This window comes from Pollicipes pollicipes, unplaced genomic scaffold, assembly GCF_011947565.3.
Source record: "Pollicipes pollicipes isolate AB1234 unplaced genomic scaffold, Ppol_2.1 Scaffold_4881;HRSCAF=5763_pilon_pilon_pilon, whole genome shotgun sequence".
Lineage (NCBI taxonomy): Eukaryota > Metazoa > Arthropoda > Thecostraca > Pollicipedomorpha > Pollicipedidae > Pollicipes > Pollicipes pollicipes.
The window spans coordinates 45,290,120-45,311,485 of record NW_023596576.1 but is presented as its reverse complement, the minus strand read 5'-3'; the positions used below and the strand labels follow the sequence as shown (position 1 = coordinate 45,311,485).

The following is a 21,366-nucleotide window of genomic DNA, read 5'->3' as shown; positions in this document are numbered from 1 at the left end:
GAAGGCGCAGCCCCCGCTCAGCGCGGAAGCCAGGCTGGCAGGCCGGTGCGGCGGTGCCAAAGGGTGGATGCAACAACAATCCACGCCACCGGGAGCGGCGACGGCGACACAGGCGGAAACATTTCACCGTTTTATTCAGCTCTCCCACATAGGTCTTACTCGTGTATATGTCTGCATACAGGTCAAATCTGTACATCTAAAAACTGCGCAACATGAGAATCGAGCTAGAGTGCCGCGACACTCGCATCCATGATATGAAACCACAATGATCCCACACTGGTGATCACAACAGACGCTTGTGACGCGATGGGAGCGGAGGGAGCCCGTCGAGGGTCGGTGAGTGCGCATGCGGCTACGCTACAACAACACGAAAAACCAGCCGGGCGTACACTTCAGACGCGCCGGAGCCATGCATGCCCGCGCGCGCGCGCCGAGCGGCAGCCGACAACACCGCGCAGGCCAGCTGCGCATGCGCAGTACTACCTGGCGCTGTGCTCGGGGAACTGGCCGAAGCGCGGGTCGAGCGGCTTCTTGTACAGTTCAAAGGCGCTGCCGCGTTGCTCGCGGTTGCTGAGGTCGAGGCCGGCCGTCTCGTGCGGCGCCGCGCCCGGCCCGCTCAGGTAGTAGCCCTGGCCGCCGGCGCCCGCGGGCGGCATGTTCATGTACGTGCGCCCGGCCGCGTCGTAGTTGCGGTCCAGACTGGAGCCGTGGCCCGAGTCAAAGCCGCCGCTGTCGTCGCCGTTGACCGGGTAGCCGACAAAGTCCTCGCGGCTGCCGCGCGAGTCCGGCGTCTTGCGCAGCGGCGAGTCGGGCAGCGCGCCGCGTCGGTACGTGTCGCCGGCCGCGCCGCGGTAGCTCTTCGGCTTGGGCGGCGGCACGGGCTTGTAGCCGGCCGCGCCCTTGGGCGGCGGCAGCGGCTTGTAGTCGGCACGCGCGCTGCAAGCACAAACGCGCGTCACATGCAGCGCGGGTCATCCGGCCAAAAATGTACAGCAGCCGCCGCAAAAGAGACAGCACAGCGCCGGCGACCGCGGCGGCGGTGGGGGCAGCCGCGAGGCGTCCAGCGCACATGCAGGTGACGCGACACACGGCCATGCGGGCGTCAGCTCACCTGGGGCCGCGCGGCGCCGCCTCGCGCTCGCCGCCCGGCGAGATGGGCTGGGCGGTGCTGCGCGTGAACCGGTACGGGTCGTGCGCGCGCGGTCCGTGGCCCGGCGAGAGCGGCGCCTCGTGCAGCTCGCGCGGCGGCATCGAGCGCGCCTTGAGATCGTCGTGCATGTTGCTGAAGCGGTTGTACGACTCGTACGACGAGGAGCTGTCGTAGTTGTTCTGCGGCAGAGCGGCGCGGTGGCCGGGTCAGCACAGTGAAACGTACGGGAATTAAAGAACGGTGTCAGGCGGTGATTTGACACAGCGTGACCCTCACATCTGGCCGAAGGGAATTTCGTGACGGCCCGGCATGGAGTCTCCTTACTGCTTCGCAGTCTTAAACATGCCATATTGCTGAGTGAGATGCATGGACAGGAAAATGTGCAATAACAACCACGGGCCTGCAAAAATAAATACTTTTTACCTGGCTTTTTCTTTTAAAATATGTTGGAGGATCACAGGCACAAATAATTGCACAAGGACACACCTCAAGCAGCTCCTGCCGAGTCACTGTGAACGGCTCTAATCAACACAGCACAGCAGACATGCTCCTGCCTCAAATCTGGCACGAGCAATTTGCTTTTCACCGTACCACTCATTTGCGATGGGTAGCAGTTTTCCAACAAACAAAGGACTTGCAAAACAACGACGCACATGTACCTAATAAGCCGCGCTTCTTGTGAAATTCCCCTCCCCCTCTCCTCCACCGCACTCACTGTCCTTATCCGGTCTAGCGTGAAGTTCTTGGAGGCGCTCAGGTAGGGGCCGTCCTCCCCCCTGTCGAGGTAGCTGCGCAGGTGGGCGCCGGCCGCGCGGCCGTAGCTGCGCGTGCCCGTCACCGGCGAGAGCGGCTTGCTGGCCCTGTCCACCTGCGGCGGCGGGCCGCCGCCCGTGTCGCCATTCGTGCGGAAGTCGTGCGGCAGCGTCTGGTACGGCGAGCGCGGCGACCCCGGCGAGCCGGCGCCGGGCCGCGAGCGGCCGTCGGCCGGCGACAGCGGCGGGTACTCGTCCGAGGAGAAGCGCGAGAAGCCGTACCGACTGTCGCCGCCGTGCGAGCTGCGCTTGCCGCCCGACCGCGGCGCCTCCTCCTGCCGGCGCGGGCGCACGTGTCGGACAACGCACGCGACGCCGGCCGGAGGCCGTGTGATCGGTGATCGATTGATGGAGAGAGTGGCGTCGCTACACAAGAGCACGGAAGTCTGGGGGGGTCGGCGCTGTTGCGACTCTATGGTAAAACGGACGCTGCATGTCTGTCGTGGTTTTCTTTGTTTCAAGGTGATACTTTGCTTCTCTGCGTTGTGATATCATTGGTGTTTCCAAGGTGATAAGCCTCTGCAATACAGCGCAGGGACAACGCTACTTCCACAGCCTTGGCTAAAGCACGACCTCCTGCCAAGATGTTCGGATATACTTCGGACCTCACTGAGCTCTTTATGGGGTCTATCGGTAGCACGCGCCTGTTTCTAGGGCCCGCCGACGGGCTGCACTGACCTGTTTGTAGGGGCTGTAGGGCGGCGGGCCGGGCACGCCGGAGAGCGGCGGCGGCACGTCGTCGGCCGCCAGGCTCGGGTCGGACGAGCTGCGCACCAGCCGCGAGTCGGACGAGGCCGGAGATGCCACCGGCGACCGGCTGGGAGACGTCTCGGTGCCCTCCAGGTCCGACTCGGGCGACGAGGCGTACGACAGGCGCGACGTCATCGGGAAGAGGAAGTCGTCCGAGAGAGACTCGCCCGGCTGCCGGCGCGGAGGTGGCGTCAGGCGCCGCTGCCACAGGCCGGGTGACACCGACACCGAGACGGGGCGTGGCGACTGGGGCGTCAGGCACAACGTGACGCGATAAAAGATACAGACATGTGATGTCAAGCGTCCTCAATCTGAAAAATAATAATAATTTAACGATATACAATACGGATTTTTTACTGATGGCCACCATCATAGCCAGACGGAGACTGAAAGCCCATCAGTCATGACCAGCTCGGGTTTGCAGCAAGGAACCAGACACAGATATCGAGGTGTTTTGATTGTAGGTCCCAACTGAGTTTAGCACATTCTTCAACAGACACGTCACACATAACTTGCGCGTGGATTCTAAAGCGACCTGAGACCCTGCCTTTGTAGAGTACAACTAAGATCTCAGACTCTGCCTCTGCCTTTTCCTTCGTGCGCACACTTCATACCTGCATATGTCGAGTGCTTAACGCCGCCGCCGTAACCACTATACCACCCGGCCACCCATACTACCTCACCACCCACCTTGGTCTCGGACATCCACACAGGCGCGTTCTGCTGCTTGTCGATCAACTCCTTGACCTTGCGGTACCAGCCGTCGGCGTCCGTCATGGTGATGGTGGCAGTGAACACGTGCGACCATAGCTTCTCCAGCTTCACGCACTGCTCGAAGATCTTCTTGTTGGACTTGTTCTGCGGCCTGCACATGGGGGAAAGCAAGGTTTCAAGAGAGATTCGAACCTACGCGAGCAGCCTATGACACCTTGTGTCGGAAACGTTAGCACCTCCTCCACCCCGGGCAAGAGATTGGCTTGCGCCCTCCAAGCGCACACAAATAAAAAGGATCAGTACTGAGCGACATCTTTTGTATCATCGCAGTGCACCAACCGTTTGCGATGCAGCAGGCAAGCGATGCTCTACCGCACCAAGCGGCAGGCCCCCTCCCTCCCCTCCCCTCCCCTGCCGTGGGACACTCACTTGTCGGGCGCACGGGCGGCGCGCACTTCCTTGATCACGTGCTTGCTCTCGGCGCGCAGGAAGATGCACACGGGGTAGAGCTGGGCGAAGTTGAGCCGGTCGACGGCGTTGGGCGTGACGTCCAGCAGCGCGTGTCGGCCGCGCTCCACCAGCTCGCGGATGGCGCTCAGCCGGATAATGCCCGAGCTCTTGGTCTTGGACTCGTCGCTCATGTCCAGCTCTGAGGCGATGGAGAAAGAGGGGGGCACGGTGAGCTAGCGGCGCCCGGTGGGAGGAGGGCAGAGGACGGGAGTTGACCGGAAGGCAGTTGGAGGAGTCAAGGGCGGGGAAGAGAATAGCACTTTGTGCAGAAGATAATCTTAGTTGGGTTAATACGAGGCTGTTAAACGAGGCGGAAATCGTCAACTACGGCATCACCACGACTGAAGCAGTCTCAATGTTAATATATCAGGCTAAGCGACAGTAATATTAGTCAGTCAATCACACATACCTGAACAGCCGCCAAAACCACACGTCGATGATCACCAACAATATCCACAACACACAAACTCCAAACTCCGAGTGGTGTTAGGGAGGAGATGCGTGGCCGCAGCCAACTGCTCGTGCTCGGCAAGACGCGTCCACCACGCCCAAAATACAGCTCGGAGCGCCTGTTGGTGTACGAGTCCGACCACCAACGTAATATGTGCGACAGCAATGGCCCGCTCGTGTACAACCACCAATGAAAAGTTTTACAGCACGTGCCATGCACGGCGTTTCTTAGAGATGACGATTTGATGTGGTGCATTTCGTGCCTTAGCAATCTACGTGCAACTGATCATACTCCCTTGACAGCCAGCGAATGCGGCCGCGCATTATACTCCCTTGGATAGGTGCGCCGAACAGCATAACAAACGCAGCGTTGGGAAGTAAGACTACGATGGAAACATCCCTCCACATGCCCATTTCAACTCAAAGCTGACATGCAAACTTTTCCCCAGGTGTCTGCACGTTATCGCGACCACAATGCACGGCGTTGGCATGTCCACGAGCAAAACCGCCAACAGCTCGTCACTGCTACCGCATGATCTACCGTCCGCCAAACGGACCTCGCCACCATGGAATCAGGGTGCGGCTACAAAAAAAGTGCTCGCGAGCCCGACGCGTGCCGGGCAGGGTTCCCGCGGACAGAGGGGCAGGCAGTCGACCGTCAAGACAGGCAGGCAGGTACGCGGCAGGCCTGACAGGCAGCAGGCAGGCAGGCAGGCAGGCAGGCGGGGTGATGGGACTGGGAGACACGGGGCGAAGCACTCACTGATGTAGTTATCCTGGTATTGCAACACAGGGTGGTCCCCGAGGTCTGCAAAAGAGCGGCGCAGTGTCATCACCGGCTCCACCCGCCCATTCTGCTTCAGGGCACCCACCCCGGCTCGGACCAAGCGAGTGGCGTTAGGCGTGTTAGGTGGAGGCCTGGGTCCGCTGAGGAGCGTCAGAGAAGTCCGGTGCTGCAGCAGCGAGAGAACACATGGGAGATGACGTTCTCACACGAACGTGACTTTGAGGGGTTCAGGTTCGTCCAAAACTCCCGCGCCATCTGCGGAAACGGAGCCGTTAGAGCTGGTAGCCGGTGTTCGCCTGTGAAGTGGGCCGGAGTGCCTGGCTGGCCGCAGTGCGCGCGGCTCTTTCGGCCCATCACCAGCTCCCGTTCGTGGCCCACAAGCCCAGTCCCAGGCCCATTCGTGGCCCACAAGCTCAGCACCACGCCCGGTGAACAGGCGGGACCGTCAGCCTGAGCTTATCTCGACGAAACACACCAAAGCGGTCAGCCTCCCGCGTCCGGCCACGGCCATTGGCCATCCGTCTGCCCCATCCGCCAATCACCGTCCAAGCCACCGTGACGTCACTCACGTGGTGCGGCGAACTTGTCAGGCATCTCCTTGAGCAGCAGTTCGCGCGTGATGTCGGCTACGGCTCCGAACAGCACGACGGGCCGCACAAAGCCACAGCCGCGCAGCACAACGCGCTCGTAGGCCGGGAACTTGGACACCGAGTCGGAGAAGACCACGTCCTCCCAGTGGTCCTTGCCGAGCGACTTGGAACGTCGCTGGCGCCGCCGCCGGCTGAAGAAGCGGCTACGCGTCTCCGTGTTCGTGTGCTCCTTCTTGGCGGCGTTGAACTGGGCTGTGGCCAGCTCCTCGGCCCGGGCCTTGTTCGGGATCACACCCTTCTGCGTCTCCTCGTTGTTGCGGCCTGCGGAACGAGGGGAAGAACTCCAGACGGTGAACAGGAACGGGAGCGTTATAGGGGGCATCACCGTTTCAGTACTCGATCGTCGCAATAGAGACACAGGAGTGTTCAGATTCCTTAGTGCGTTGCGACATGCGCCTGCTTGTTTAGGATGTTCCGCGAGAACAGAATGGTTGATACGCACGTGGACGTGACATGTCAATGTGCGCATGACGAGGCATTTATTCACCAGAAGACCAGACCAGACAGGACCAGCCACCAGTACCCAGCCGGTCTCTCAAGAGACCATCTGCGAAATCCATACCGTCCCGTTGCTACAGTTAACACCAACATGAGGTCTACAATAAAGACCGTCCACCACATGTGATCGATGGGTAACGCAGTGATTCGTTAAATACCACCAGATAAAGGCGACCAAAGACCCACCAATGATTTTTTACTATTCGTACTCAAAACCGGCTGCATAGGGCCAGCCGTGTTGCGCGACGCAACTCACCTATTCTAAACACCTGCCAGGCGCCGACGACACCCATGTTGAGCGTGTCCACTACGTGGAAGATATCACCCTTGCGGAAGCTGAGCTCATTCTTATTCGTCTGCTCATAGTTGAAATGCGTTCTGCAAAACCAGGCACAAAAACATGATGGCCGGTACAACGCGACAATAGCACAGCTACCACTCTGGGCCCTGTTGACAAACTCGGATTCCGAGCACGTTCCCACAAAATGTCATAAAAACATGTCCAAAGCTATATACCAGGAACGAGGTAAGACGTGCAATGAATACTAAGCACCAAAGCCAACAACGCTTAACCGATAGATCCTTCAGCTGTATGGGGTAAGCAGGAAGACGTACAGCTCTTTTTGGTATGTTTATCGATTACATAAGAATATTGCGACATTAATCTTAAAAAACTGACGCTTACGCCAGCATTTACAACAATGCACTTCCGTTCGGTGGCAGTACATCACACGCCTACCCTGCCGCAAATGACCCCGCCTGCCGTACAGCAAGCCGTTCACACGCCCCCGGTGCCAGAGAGGCGCCCCAGCTGACGTCTCGGGGCCGGCGGCGCGCCTCACCTAATGTAGAACGAGTCGCCGCGCTGCGTGGCCACGATATGGTCGTATTCGTCCCCGCGGTACTGCACGATCAGGTCGATCTGGTCCTGCAGGCTGAGCAGGAACAGCACCGCCTCCTCCCGCGTCACCCCCTTCATCTCCATGCCGTTCACCTGCGGCCGGCGGTGGATCAGCGGGGCTGTGACGCGCGCCGCCGCCGAGCGCGCCCGCTCCGGCCGCAGCCCGGCAAAGACTCACAGCGCCTATGCCATCCGATGCCCCTCGCAGCGCCAGCACCATCCCAATCGCCATCCCATCCACCACCATGGCGATTGTGGGACAAGTCGACCGACAACCATGAATGGTAACAAAACTGCACGGAATTAAAACAATTTTGCCGCGCGGAAAGTTCACTGGAAGCGATCTGGCAAAGGAGCGAGGTGTTCACGTAATTTTCTAGTACCCGCCGCGTGTAAGTCATTTAAACTGATGTAGCAGGCAATAGCTTTCCCCGACGCCGAGTACCTTAATGATTTTGTCGCCCGGCTGGAGGCCCTGGACAGCGGCCGGCGAGCCAGGCTGCACGGCCGTCACGAAGATGCCCGTCTCGTTGCCGCCCGTCAGCCGGATGCCGACGGAGCCCTCCTTCTGGAAGCTGACGAAGCGCGGGTCCGGCCTGGCGGCGGGAGAGCGCCGGTCACACGGAGTCACGCCGCCCGCTCGCTCACTCTGCCGGCTGACCCACCGCGGTGCCGGCTCCGTCAGCCGAGGGTGGCGTGCGACGGAGACGCGGCAGCACGAGAGCCGTCCGCCGATCGATCTCGGCATGGCTAGCTCGGCACTCGGACTGTGAAATGATAGCGCCTGACACGCAGGCACGGGCATGAGTAGCCTGAGATCGGAACCATTTTACGTGACCGGATGCTAAAACAGATTTAGTTCATGATCACAATCATGAAAACCTCAATCATAGGTTGACTGCATAACGGGGTATTACCGACATGTAATTGCTCGCCAACAGCCTAAACAACGTGCGATAACGATACCATTTAGATCTCAGCATAGTCCTAGGCAGCATAAAACCGATGACGATAACATCTAAATTTCACGATAAGCCGGGAAACAACGTTAACGACGGGAACCTACACATTGCTTTTGGACTTGGGCGACTGTTGGCTGTAGCTGGGCTGTCGGCGCGTGTCGTAGAAATCTGGAAACAAAGCAAGGAAGTGATGAAGTTCGAGCCACTGCATACTCCCAGCGGCGGAGACAGAATCTTCACACATCGTCCCCACAGCACCCACAAGCCAGGCTCCATGACGGGATGACTTGTGAGAGAACCGCCATAAGCCGACTGCTGCCGGAAAGTTGCAGTCTTTTTCCAGCTGCGCGGGCAGGTCGGCGTGCTGATAACTGTGCGACCGGCCTGCCTTTTCCCAGCCGGGCACACGGTCTCCGCGCATTGACATGCATCGCGGCGGCGACGCTTCCTGCTCTGCGCGGAGCCGGGGCTCTCACGCCGCCAGAGTCAGCGAAGCCGGGACTCTCACGCCGCCGGAGTCAGCGAAGCCGGGACTCTCACGCCGCCGGAGTCAGCGAAGCCGGGACTCTCACGCCGCCGGAGTCGGCGGAGCCGGGGCTCTCACGCCGCCAGAGTCGGCGGAGCCGGGGCTCCCACGCCGCCAGAGTCAGCGGAGTCGGGACTCTCACGCCGCCAGAGTCAGCAAAGCCGCGGCTCTCACATCACCGGAGCCGGCAAACACACATCAACATCACACCGGCAGCGGCGCCGGTGGTGTGAGAGCTGCCGGACGCGAACACGGCGAAAGCGTGAGGTGGGGATGGGGGGGGGGGGGAAGAGACAACCGACCGCAAGCTCTGTGAAACTTTAGCATTAATCCCACGCTGTTGCATACGAAATACAGAGGCAAAAACCCCGTTCGGCAGCGCCTGAGTGCCACTGGTGAGCGGCATCCCTGCTCGACCGGGCGGCCGGGGGGACGACGGCTTACCTGAGCTCTGCGGCTAGTGCGAGCCGTTGGCGACGGCTTACCTGAGCTCTGCGGCTAGTGCGAGCCGTTGACGACGCCTTACTTGAGCTCTGCGGCTAGTGTGAGCCGTTGGCGACGCCTTACCTGAGCTCTGCGGCTAGTGCGAGCCGTTGACGACGCCTTACTTGAGCTCTGCGGCTAGTGCGAGCCGCTGGCGACGGCTTGCCTGAGCTCTGTGGCTGGTGCGAGCCGTTAGCGACGGCTTACCTGAGCTCTGCGGCTAGTGCGAGCCGTTGGCGACACCTTACCTGAACTCTGTGGCTGGTGCGAGCCATTGGCGACGGCTTACCTGAGCTCTGCGGCTGGTGCGGGCCGTTGGCGACGGCTTACCTGAGCTCTGCGGCTAGTGCGAGCCGTTGGCGACGGCTTACCTGGGCTCTGCGGCTGGTGCGAGCCATTGGCGACGGCTTACCTGAGCTCTGCGGCTGGTGCTGGCCGTTGGCGCCGGCTTACCTGAGCTCTGCGGCTGGTGCGAGCCGTTGGCGCCGTTGGTCAGCGGCCGGTCCACTGTAAGACGTCGGACCACACGCTGAGCCAGGCCGGCCGGATCGGGGCATGCGGGCGCACGCGGGGCCGGGGCAGCGGCGGCGCCACATCCACACCACGGAGCATGCCGTCGGGTTGTGCTCCCATCGGGGTTTACACAAACGGCAACCGCAACGATCAGCAACAACACGAGAAGTAACAGGCTGAGACGCACGGGGAAAGTACGGGACAGGACGGTTTACAAGCAAGTCTAGACGAAACGACGAACTCCTGGAGATTAGTTCATGCAAGAGGCAGCTCAGGTCAAATAACCTGAATGGTTACAAAGCTACAAACTCACATCAGTAGCTGCGTAACTATTAGTGCAGGGTGCACTTCACAACGTCAACCCCCGGAGCGCAGAAGCGGACCGAAAACACGTCTAGAACACGGCTGATCATCCAGGAACGGGCTACACTGACCTGTTTCTCGCAGGCTGGCCTGTCCCAAGTATGGTGAGAGTGGGGCAGGGGGCGGGGGGCACGGGGGAGAAGCTGAGCAATTCCACACGAAGGAACACTAGCTTGTGACGTTAGAAGGGAAGCTCTGAGCTTGAGAAAAGCTCCACTGAACGGTGACCCAGCGCGGGTGAAGGGGTGGACAGCTATCCTGTGCCGCCATAACTGCCACTGACCGGTATCGCGGGGCAGCGGCGGCCGGGGCGGCGGTGGCTCCTCCAGCGGGGTATGGTTCAGCTGCAGCGGCGGCTCCAGCTGGCCCAGCGCCGCCTCCGTCAGCGGCCCCCGGGACCGGCCGTTTTGCCTGCCCGTTACACCGCACGCGTCACGCCCTCTGAACCAATGCAGTAAGAGAGGCGGGGCGACGACGCAGCGATTGGACGTAGGTTTGTCCAGGCACTCTAAATAATCATCAAACTCAGCACGAGGAGGTTTTAACGCGACGCATTGGCACAGCGAAACGACACAGTGCATCCACCTAACATCCAAATCAACAAGAATGGTACGAAACGCAGGCATATGTTTGAAAAACAATCACAAAAAGAAAAAAAACATAGAACAGAGCCAGCAACGTACGGCAAGAAAATACGGCCGAACAGGCAGAGCGCACAAATACAACCAGATAGGAAGTCTTCCAATGGTGCATCCATCCGGTCTCGAACACAGTTATCACGACGCGTTAAGTCGGCTTAGATCAAATCGCATTTTAACACCGGTAAGTCACACATCAGCCAATATAAGTAGCCAGCGCAACAGCCTGCTTTCATCACTGACGCAACGCGCCACAGACATCGTCCCCCCTCCCCCCCCCCCCACCAGAGCCACGCAACGAAGCCGCACCTGTTCAGGTTGTTCTTATCGTCGTAGAGCCTGGGCGGCGGCGGCATCGACTGTGACCTGAGGTCAGGCCGGTCGGAGCGCGTCGGCGGCTGCACGTATAGGTTCTGGTTGCCGTAGTTGGAGCGCACGTCCGAGGACTCGCGCGCGTGGTGCGACGGGCTCTCTGTGAACGGCCGAGAGGTCAGCCGGGTCACGTCCGTATCGGACCGCGAACGGCCGAGTTTCCGAGCGAATAGCTGGGCGTTTGCATACATTTTTGGTCAAATGCAGTTGTAAACTGCCGCGCTCATCGCGAGCGGCGAGGGTGCTGCGTTGGGTTAATATTTATTCATGGATTAATGACTCACTTCGGGCGAGTTAGCACTAAAAATCCACTACGAATCACTCAGGTATAATCAATGTAGCCATCGAGCATGTTTTTTAATCCCCACGCGAAGCGTACGAAGCCGATACCGGACGTCATTATGTTGAACGTGTCTGATAATGGCAGCGAACAGACACATCTGACATGCCACTAGAGCGTGTCTGATAATGACAGCGAACAAACGCATCTGACATGCCGCTATTTCCACGCCATCCGAATGGGAGGCGCGCCAAATGGGAAGCCAAAAGGAGTGGAGGTCAAATCAATACGCATGACACAGCAACTATAAACACAATTTTGACACCCTACCCGTCACTGACCATTCCAAACCAATCATCGCGCCCCCCACCGCATCGCAATCACGAACCACAACGTGCCCCACTCGCAGCATGGTGGTATGTCAAGCCTCACCCTCCCACCACCACCTGGCTCGTGACCACGCCGCACCGCCCCACCTTTGGTCTCTGAGTCTGGCAGGGCCGGCCGGCCGCCCGGCTCCCGGCGCACCACCAGGTGGACGCGCTCCTTGGCCGCCTCCATCAGCTTGCGGGCCTCCTTGAGCGTCATGCCGTCGGTGGCCAGCTGGTTGATGCGCAGCACCACGTCGCCCTCCTGGAGCGTCGCCGCCTCGCGGTCGGACGTGGCCGAGCGGTTCGTGATCTCCTTCACGTAAATCTTGCAGCCGAGCACAATGCCGAAGTCTGCGGGCAGACGGAGAGCAGGCTTGAGCGCTCTGCCTGATGTGGGGCAGAACGGGACTGGGCGTGATGTAGGGGACGGACGAACGGAGACGGCTGGGGTGAAGCGGAACGGAAGCGGACGGAGGCGGCCGCAGTGATGGAGAGGTGCGCCCCGACCGCGCGTCGGAGGCCCTGACGTTGGACAGAGGCGCTGAGATACCGCAATAATGAGGCAGAATCAATGGCATGGAACGTCGAATACCACGTGACTCATGCACCGCGGCGGCTTGCAACACCGTGCCGCGGGCGACGGGCCAACCCAACCGGCACAGTTCAGCAGCCGGCTGCCCCACTGCCCAACCAGCCTTGACGTAATGCACCTAAGCCGGCCACTCCACTACTCGTCTCCCGCCGCCCAGCCCGCAACGCTCCGGCAGGGTCCGCCACGCTACGTCGAATCCCGAGAGCTCGCGGCGGCTCCTGCACGCCCACACCGCCCGGCGGTCCGGGCCCAAACACGACCAGTTCAGCGGGTCCGCCCGCCGCGCCGGTCCGGCGCGTGGCTCGTGCTCCTGCACGGCACGGCGCCGCGTGCTCACGGCGCCAGTTTTCCGGGCGTGGCGCCACCGCCGCCGGCGGTGGCACGGGCCGCCGGACGGGCCGCGCGTCGTCACGCCACGCCACCGGCGGCCACCGCCGACGGCGCGGCGGGCCAGGGCCGCGCGCCGCTGTGTGACCCCGTGACCGCGCGGGGCGGTTCATTAGCGCGCTGTCGGCCGCCGGTAATGTGCCCGGCCCGGCCGGCGTGCCGGGGATAGCTGGCCGCTCCTGTGGCCCCGGCGCCGGTCCGGACGCCGCGAGTTGGCGGCGTCCGGACCGGCGGCGCCGGGGATAGCTGGCCGCTCTGGTGGCCCCGGCGCCGGTCCGGACGCCGCCAGCTCGCGGCGTCCCGGACCGGCGTGCCGGGGATAGCTGGCCGCCCTGGTGGCCCCGGCGTCGGGCGAGCTGGCGGCGTCCGGACCGGCGGCGCCGGGGATAGCTGGCCGCTCTGGTGACTCCGACGCCGGCTGAGCTGGCGGCGTCCGGACCGGCGTGCCGGGGATAGCTGGCCGCCCCGGTGGCCCCGGCGCCGGTCCGGACGCCGCCAGCTCGCGGCGTCCGGAGCGGCGTGCCGGGGATAGCTGGCCGCTCCGGTGGCCCCGGCGCCGGTCCGGACGCCGCCAGCTCGCGGCGTCCGGACCGGCGGCGCCGGGGATAGCTGGCCGCTCCGGTGGCCCCGGCCCGGCCGAGCCGGCGGCGTCCGGACCGGCGGCGCCGGTGGACGAGCGCCGCTCATATTGGCCGCCGGTCGGAGCTTGCGTCGGGGCTGTCCTAAGCGAGGGAGGGGGATGGGGAAGGGGAGGGGGAGGAGGACCAAGAGAATTCAGGGAGGACAAAGAGCGGCGCTTCCGACGTCCGGGTGAGGCGGGCGAGCGCCAAGCTGCGCAGAGTCGGTCGCAGTGAGATGACGGGACGTGGGGAAGCCAGGTCCGCCATCCGGGCGTACCTCCGCCAACTCGGAGCTAGGCAGGGCCTCACTCGGGCTTCCCAGCGCGCTAAAGCCATCCATCCAACCGCCGCTAGCGCCACTGACAGCAAATCGTCTAATCGCCGCCCGCGGGGCGCGCCATCCGGCGAGAGACACCGGCCAGCGCCTCCCGCCACCCGCCCGCAGCCAGTCGGCTGTGACAGCGGCGCGCGATACAATGAGCTCCGCCGTGGCGCCGCCTCCGCTCGGACCGGCACTGCCGGCCGGCCGGCGGCGCCTCGGCCAGTCACGCGGTCGGATGTCGACAACGGTGCCGGCGCGCAGCTGTCGGTCGCCGTCTTCATGTGTAATCAGACACACAGAGATGCCGTTCCTCACCCGCATTCAGACTGGTGGTCGCGTCAGGTACGAGAGATGGTTCATAATAACGTGCCAACAGTGTTGCTTTACCCAGTACACGTCGAGCACAGGCTGCATTCGGCCAGAACCGACGCTTTTAGGAGGGTGCAATCCACGTGGGCGCATGCAAGATTAACGGTACGGTGGAGGCGCAGCCCACGTTTCAACTGAGGAAGCAGCCGACTCGCAGGCAATCTGAACACAGGCGTGCTCTGCGTGACGAAGGCAACGTCCGAAAACGGCGCGAACACATCGGCGGAGCCCCGAAGCACGTCATCCGGGGAGGGGGGGGGGGGGGGGGCGTGGCGGCTGCCTGTCGGAGCACACGCCCTCACCACCCGGCCCGCGCCCGTCGCCGGCCCGGCCGCCACTCACCGTCCTTCTTCTTGGCCTTGGTGAGGCTGAGCTTGAAGGTCTGCGGCTCGGGGTGAGCGGGCAGCACCACGCGCCGCTTGATGTAGAGCCGCACCACGGCGCCCGAGTCCTTCAGCACCTGCACGGCCGTGGCGTAGTCGACGTTCTCCAGGGAGACGCCGTTGGCGCTGAGCACGCGGTCGTTGACGCTGAAACGGACGGGACGCGCCTGACCGGTGGGCTCGTCTGTGGGCTGGGGGACTTCACGGCACCTGCGCCAGTGCCGGCCGGCGAGGCGGCGACGGCCGGGGATGGGACGGCGATGGGCGCTGGTTGGGAGAGAGACTTGTCTTCGGGAGTAGACAGACTTGTCTTCGAGAAGGTGCAAAGGTCCCGGTAAATAAGCAATTCTTTTCAGACGTCTTCGCAGACTTCCCGCACGTGCCACCTGTTTTTCAGGCATGCTGCGCTGTCCGTTCAGAAACGGACCCGTCAGCCAGTACATAACAAACTACTTCCCTGATTGGTGAGCAAACCCAGAATGTCAGTTTATGGCTGTTACTTTGCATGACCCATCTCAACGGCATTTGCTCCATCAAGATATTGAAGCACTTTGATCTGCCCGTGGAAGTTCCACTCACAGTGCGACACACTAAGGCTTCCGATGTGATCTTGCATATCAAACAACCGCTTCAATCGATCAGCCGAATGGCGAGGAGCCCAGCATCTCCGTCTCCATCACGACAATGGCGCACATTAACTTGGGGTTCTTCTCCGTAAGCCCGGCGGAGACCGCCCGTCCGTCACAACAGACCGCTCTGAGCCGCCTAAATGGCAGCGCGGCGGTCGGTCTACCGGGCCGTCTGAGCCAGACGGCGGCTTTGGGGACAAGAACCGAGCGGGACCGGACCAGATCTCTGGGCCGACCAAACCAGACTGGGACTATGGGGACAAGAACCGACCGGGACCGGACCAGATCTCTGGGCCGACCAAACCAGACTGGAACTATGGGGACAAGAACCGACCGGGACCGGACCAGATCTCTGGGCCGACCAACCAGACTGGGACTATGGGGACAAGAACCGACCGGGACCGGACCAGATCTCTGGGCCGACCAACCAGACTGGAACTATGGGGGCAAGAACCGACCGGGACCGGACCAGATCTCTTGGGCCGACCAAACCAGACTGGAACTATGTGGACAAGAACCGACCGAGACCGGACCCCATCCTGGGCACGAGTGGCAGGACTCGCTGCCACTCGGCTGAGTGAGGACAGGATGTTGACAGGATGAGGACGGGATACTGAGGGAGGGCAGGACAGTATGAGGACACGATCTTGACACTGGTTTGGGCGGAAGTCAATACAGCAGGCATGGGCGCAGACGGCCATGCGTTGGACGCACCGTGCGTTTAATGAAATAACACAACGGAAACAAACTTAAACGAAGTGACTGCGCCCTATTCATCCAATGAAACGATAAACAAGCGCGGAAACACCCGCTAGTATTTACAGGTAGAAGGGATTAACTAGCCGTTTACAGAAGCCACATAAACACGGCTGTTTAGGTATCGCCATGGCGGTATTTCAAGCTATTTATAGACCCCCGCATAGCCGCTTGATATATCGCTACTAAACCCCACAAGCCTCCGTAAGATCCTCATCTAAACGTGGCTTACAATTTAAGCCGAGGGACCGATCATTTCACAGGCTTTGCTGCCTCACGCTGGAGCGCATAGCCGGAATTCCGACCTTCGCGACGTGCAACCACTAGATTACGAAACATGACGGCGAAACGAGAGCAACCCATCACCATCGTTCACGCCTCAAGACCGTGTTACGTGCATAGTAGAAAAGTGGCATCGCAGAGCCTGTGGCGAAACCTCTCTGAGTTTTAACTGACAGGGCGCTCCCTCGGCATCGCTGCTTGTAAGAACTACATCAGACAGCTCGGGCGCCAACGTAAAGGAAAAAATAACGCTTTATCATGTAAACACCAGCACCTTCTTACCAAGATCTCACAAAAACGGGCGAAAGATAACGACAAAAGCTAGTGTCACATTGCTGCCAGCGGCCACATGTCCACATGTCCACTTGTCCACATGTCCCCGCCGACGAAACGACACCACGCTCACTTCCAAGCACGCCGGCATGTTCACCGTCATGTCAACACCGTCATTCCGCGTCACCGATGCCTGAAGGACCCCACACGGCTGCCGCCCCCCCCCCCCCCCGCGATCGGGCCGTACTCACTGCAGCTTGCCTTCGGCAGGGCCGGCCTTGAGCACGTCCGAGATGGCGATGCTGGGATCGCCGGTGGTGAAGTGCGGATTATCGCGGCCGCCGCTGACGGCGATGCCAAAGCCATAGCCGGGCACGCGGTTCAGCGAAACGTGATGGTACTCCCAGACCACCCGTTCGCCACCCTGGAACACATGAGGGGGGGGGGGGGGGGGGTAAATACCGGCCGGCAGCAGGCAAAGGCCTGACGACCGGCGAAGCATCGGCCGGATAACTCAGAGTTTGCTTTTCATCCATCGCACGTGGCCTTTTTAGACCACACGTCAGCCATCAAGGAGTGAGAACTACGGGACAATGGGCTTGTTGATTGGACAATGAATGAGTGATCACCCCGAAAGCCAAAACGTTCCATTCAGAGCCCCAATAGATCGGTTTTTGTTACCCACTTCAGGGAGGACACAATGCAGCACACGATATCTTGACGAGTTAGAATATCATAAGTCAATGTTTACAATCGCCATCCGTCCTCCCAGCCGATTGCAATACACATTTGACGAGCCAACAGGGCACGATCAGAACGGGGAATATCGAGTTTCTACAGCTATTACTTGATCACCCAACGTCCCAAGCCATCCCCAAAGCGAACCAGAGCGCTTCTGGAACTCCACCGAACAAAGCGCCGCCGGATCCTCTCATCACCAGAAACCTGACCGAATCATCACATCGCGGACTAGCGTCGGCAGGTCACCGAGGACCCGTCGCGCGCCGAGGGAGCCGGTCCCGACGGGCGCCCGCACCGGCGGACCGCAGGAGCGGGCGGTGACGTGACCGGACCGTGTGCAGCCCGCCCCAGCGCCGCGGGAGGAATGGAAAGCTCTCGCTCTGGTGACACGACACTTATTGGAATTGGGACGGCGCGTGACATATCCGACGACCATCAGACAAGCTTTCAAACACAATCGGAGAGCGCTGGCCGGCGCCTTGTTCCACCGCCCGCCCGGCCGAACCGCCGCCGCGGAAAACACGTGAAAACGTCTACTGGCATCGCTGGTATGCCAGCCGGCGCATCACAATGCCATCAAGGACGAAGTGCTGAAACCAAAGAGGCCATAGAGCGCCCACATGAAGGACGATCGCATCAGAGTGGCCGACGTGTTTCGTGCCCGACATCTCCCGAATTCCACTGTTTCGATCCGCAGCGGTTCCCACCTACACTACGCCACACCGTGTCGCAACAGAGAGACGCCCTAAACACACCACCACCAGCCGCCAGCAGACCACAGGCCTCACAAGCGAGGCGCAGGATGACAGATCGACACGCGCCGCCGGCAGAGGCACGAAACCAGCCGCGATCCTCAGACACCGCGCGCCGCCCAAGCCGATACATGCTGCAGGCACAGTTGTGAAACAGAAACACCGCTGTCGGGGGCGGACGGCCAGGGTTATGGAGGAACGCCCACTGCGGCCCGGGATCGGCTATAATTTACCCATATTTGGGTCGGCCCGACCGTCCGTAATGATGAAGTTATTAATTCGACCTCCCACCGGCCGCCTGATGGCCCGATCGTGGAATGCTTTCTCCGCTGAATCCAGCGGGAAAGCGGCCGCACGCCGGCCCTCGCGCCGGCCAACCCGACCACTCCGTGATTTCTGACGGTAAATATTCGGACTTTCACGTGCCAAGTGACACGCCACTGGCACGGATCGCGTCCGGCGGTAGCATCGCGCGGCCCCGGCGCAGCGCAGAGCGCTTCTGAAGCTCCCAGCCGGCGCCCGGTTCGCCTGACCACGGAAACTCATCGACTCGGTGCGGTGCCTCTGGACGACGCGTCCCGGTCCCGGCGTCGTCTCGCAGCGGCGCCGGGACGCGGGTGGCGCCGGCGCCGGCGGCCGGCGGCCGGGGGCGCGGTCCGGGTAAGGGGGCCTGTCGGGCGCGCGGCCGCCGCCCCCCGCGCGCCGGCCCGGCGGCGACACCCATTACCCCACCGCGGTCGGCTCGGTGGTCATTACGGGCGGGTCGGCCCGTGCGACAGGACTGCCGACGGCGCCGCCGGGCTACGGCAGCCCGGCACATGTCGTCAGCGGTCTCCAGCACCGCCCCCGGCGGCCATGCTGCAACACGCCCCCGGCGCGAGCGGCCGCACTTTCACTGGCGGAGCGCGCGCGTGCGCCGTGCACGGCCGGCTTTTTGCCGGCGCCGGCACCGGCCGGGTCGACGGAGGAAACGGCGCGCTCTGACCCGACCTGACCCCGGCGGCCGGAGTGGGCCGGACGGACGCGCCGTGACGGATCGGCCGAGGTGGCGGCGATTAGCGCGCTTTGTACCCGGACGGCGGGAGCCGGCGGGCCGCTGGGTTCGTCCGCTCTGGCGGGGACGGACGGCGGGAGCCGGCGTGCCGGTGGGTTCGTCCGCTGGGGCGGGGACGGGCGGTGGGAGCTGGCGTGCCGGTGGGCTCGTTCGCTCTGGCGGGGACGGGCGGTGGGAGCCGGCGTGCCGGTGGGTTCGTTCGCTCTGGCGGGGACGGACGGTGAGAGCGGGTGGGGGCCCGCCTACCGACGGGCTCGTCCGCTCCGACGGGACGGACGGTGGGAGCCGGCGGGCCCGTACTCTCGGACGCGGAGGCGGTGCCGGGCGCTCGTAACGCGGCCCGCCGCGCTGAGTCAGCAGAAAGGCCGATTTGCGCTGCTCCAGTGGACAAAGCGCTTGTTTACGACAGCAGGTGCGGGTGAACAGAGACAAAGGATCGTTTGCCAGCGGACGTTTCATCGGTTTGGGCCAGATCTTACAGCTTATGTCGAATAGATTAGTTGCAGTCATAGACTAATACACATGGGTATTCACGTAATCACACTTCGGATTCAGCAGCACGAGTGCCACAGCGCCACCGTCGTAGTAAGAAGGCCCAAGGTATTCTATGGAACATATTTTTTCCTTGTCAAACCAATTGACCAATAGGACAATACTTCATGCATATATATATATATATATATATATATATATATATATATATATATATACAGGACCAATTGCGATAAATCTTACCGCAGGCAACATCACAACGACGAAGCACCTGCTCATTCAATTGTAGCTTCACGCAGTGTACCGAACGACGCAGTGGTTAAGGTGGAAGGCAACATAATCCGAGTAAGATGATAGTGTTACGCAGCGTGCATTAACACAGCCTCCAATGGTTAACTTGGCACCGCCGCTCAATAGCTGAAACAAGCATTCATTAACTGTTAAGTATAAAATGACCGTTCAATAAATGTTTAAAAACCCGCCGCACAAACAAAGAAAACCCGTACAGCCAGCAAACGTTCTGAGGTGGCCCGAGGACGCTTTGGCTCATCCAGGCCATGTTACATGGTTCCATGGCGCTCGGGTAGACCCGGTGACATGGGTCGCCCGCCGGGTGCCATCCGCAGTGCGGGACAACACAAAACTACCCACAGAACGGCATCAAGATCGATCAAAATACCGGTCCAAGCTATCGAATCTGGGATATAACCATGCACGTCCTCTGCATGCCTTCGGCGTATCACTGAGCCCGCACACACAACGGATTTGCATCCGCAAACAAAATAAGAAAGACTGGATCTTGAGCGAGGTAAAAACCATGGTACGTTCGGTTATCTTGCGGTGCTATAGCGTGATGTCTGACGCAGTTTTTAAGGTATATCACTCAGGTCGCGCTACATGCCGTAATTGCCCACACTTGGAGCAATGGCGTAAACGCGAGTCAAGAGCTATGCACATCTCAGGTATGCCAGAAGACAAGATCTACAGCCTCTGACGACGCCCAGTCAGTGACACCGCGTGCACTGAACACGAAGCGATGGAAGCGCGCGGCCTCCATCTTACCCACGAACTCGCCGAAACCTTACACCAAAGGATGTAGCCCCTAAAAACCGCCGAGTAACACGATCCTCGCCCCACTCACGCGGCCCGCGGACGGAGTCGTGACCCCCTGCGCAGCAGCGTCCAGACTCATCCTCATGTCAGCGGCCATCCCCGCGCCGGGCCCGGCACACGCACACACGCGCACGCAGCGGCCGGCCACCCGACGCGGCCACGCGCGCGCGACCGGCTCTCTGCCCGGGCGGCCGGGCACAACATGGCGCCGGGCCGCCCCGATGGTATGTCTCCAAGACGTGCCGGTTGGCCGGCTCTTATTTTGGCCGGGCGGGCCTGCCGCTCACATCGGCCGCTCGGGAGTCGGGTGGAGCGAGAGTCGTTGGAGGGTGTGTGGCTCCGGTGGGGCGCAGGGGTGGGGCGAGGGAGACGGTCGAGCTGCGTGGGCCCGGTAATCAGCCAAGGGAAAAGAGTCCCAGAGCGGGCAGCGCCGGTACTCCGGTATGCACAGCCCGGCCGCACTAATCAGCCGCAGGAACAGGTTGATGAAGGCAAAGTACGGCCTCTGCCACCACGACCGCGCACAGCCGGGTAGGGCCGACGCGGAGGCAAGCGGAGACCGGCCTTCGCAGAGGCCGTATCGCCGAACCGTGGCCCGTTTTTTTCTGAAATTACGATCCCTGGACGGATTATCCCTTTCGCGGGGTGTTTGTACGTGCGGCCGCTCAATATGCACGTCAATCACTGGACCTAGCGTCAAAACAAAGCGACGATCCCACCCAAGAGCCAATCGCGCTGCACCGCGGCGACCGCAACGCGCCGAAGCGAGCCTAACCCGGGAACTGCGACCGACGAACGAGAGCACAACACCGGCCGGGCTTCCTGCGGCGACGATGGGTGGCGGAGGCGGCGGGCGACGAGAAGGAGACCG

General features: G+C 61.5%; 1 protein-coding gene across 1 annotated transcript; it reads right to left on the bottom strand.

Annotated features, from left to right (window-relative positions):
- Positions 1-117: 117 nt before the first annotated feature.
- On the bottom strand, positions 118-20,585 carry LOC119101398 (tight junction protein ZO-1). The gene is made up of 19 exons (XM_037224733.1): positions 20,551-20,585; positions 16,595-16,767; positions 14,363-14,550; positions 11,836-12,081; positions 11,017-11,179; positions 10,353-10,480; positions 9,647-9,700; positions 8,289-8,352; positions 7,668-7,818; positions 7,164-7,315; positions 6,578-6,699; positions 5,743-6,084; positions 5,150-5,194; positions 3,856-4,075; positions 3,403-3,577; positions 2,641-2,883; positions 1,866-2,237; positions 1,112-1,329; positions 118-936 (listed from the first exon to the last, which is right to left on the bottom strand). Exons 1-19 carry the CDS (start codon positions 20,578-20,580, stop codon positions 480-482), a joined length of 3,543 nt encoding a protein of 1,180 aa, XP_037080628.1. The 5' UTR covers positions 20,581-20,585; the 3' UTR covers positions 118-479.
- Between the last annotated feature and the right edge of the window lie 781 nt (positions 20,586-21,366).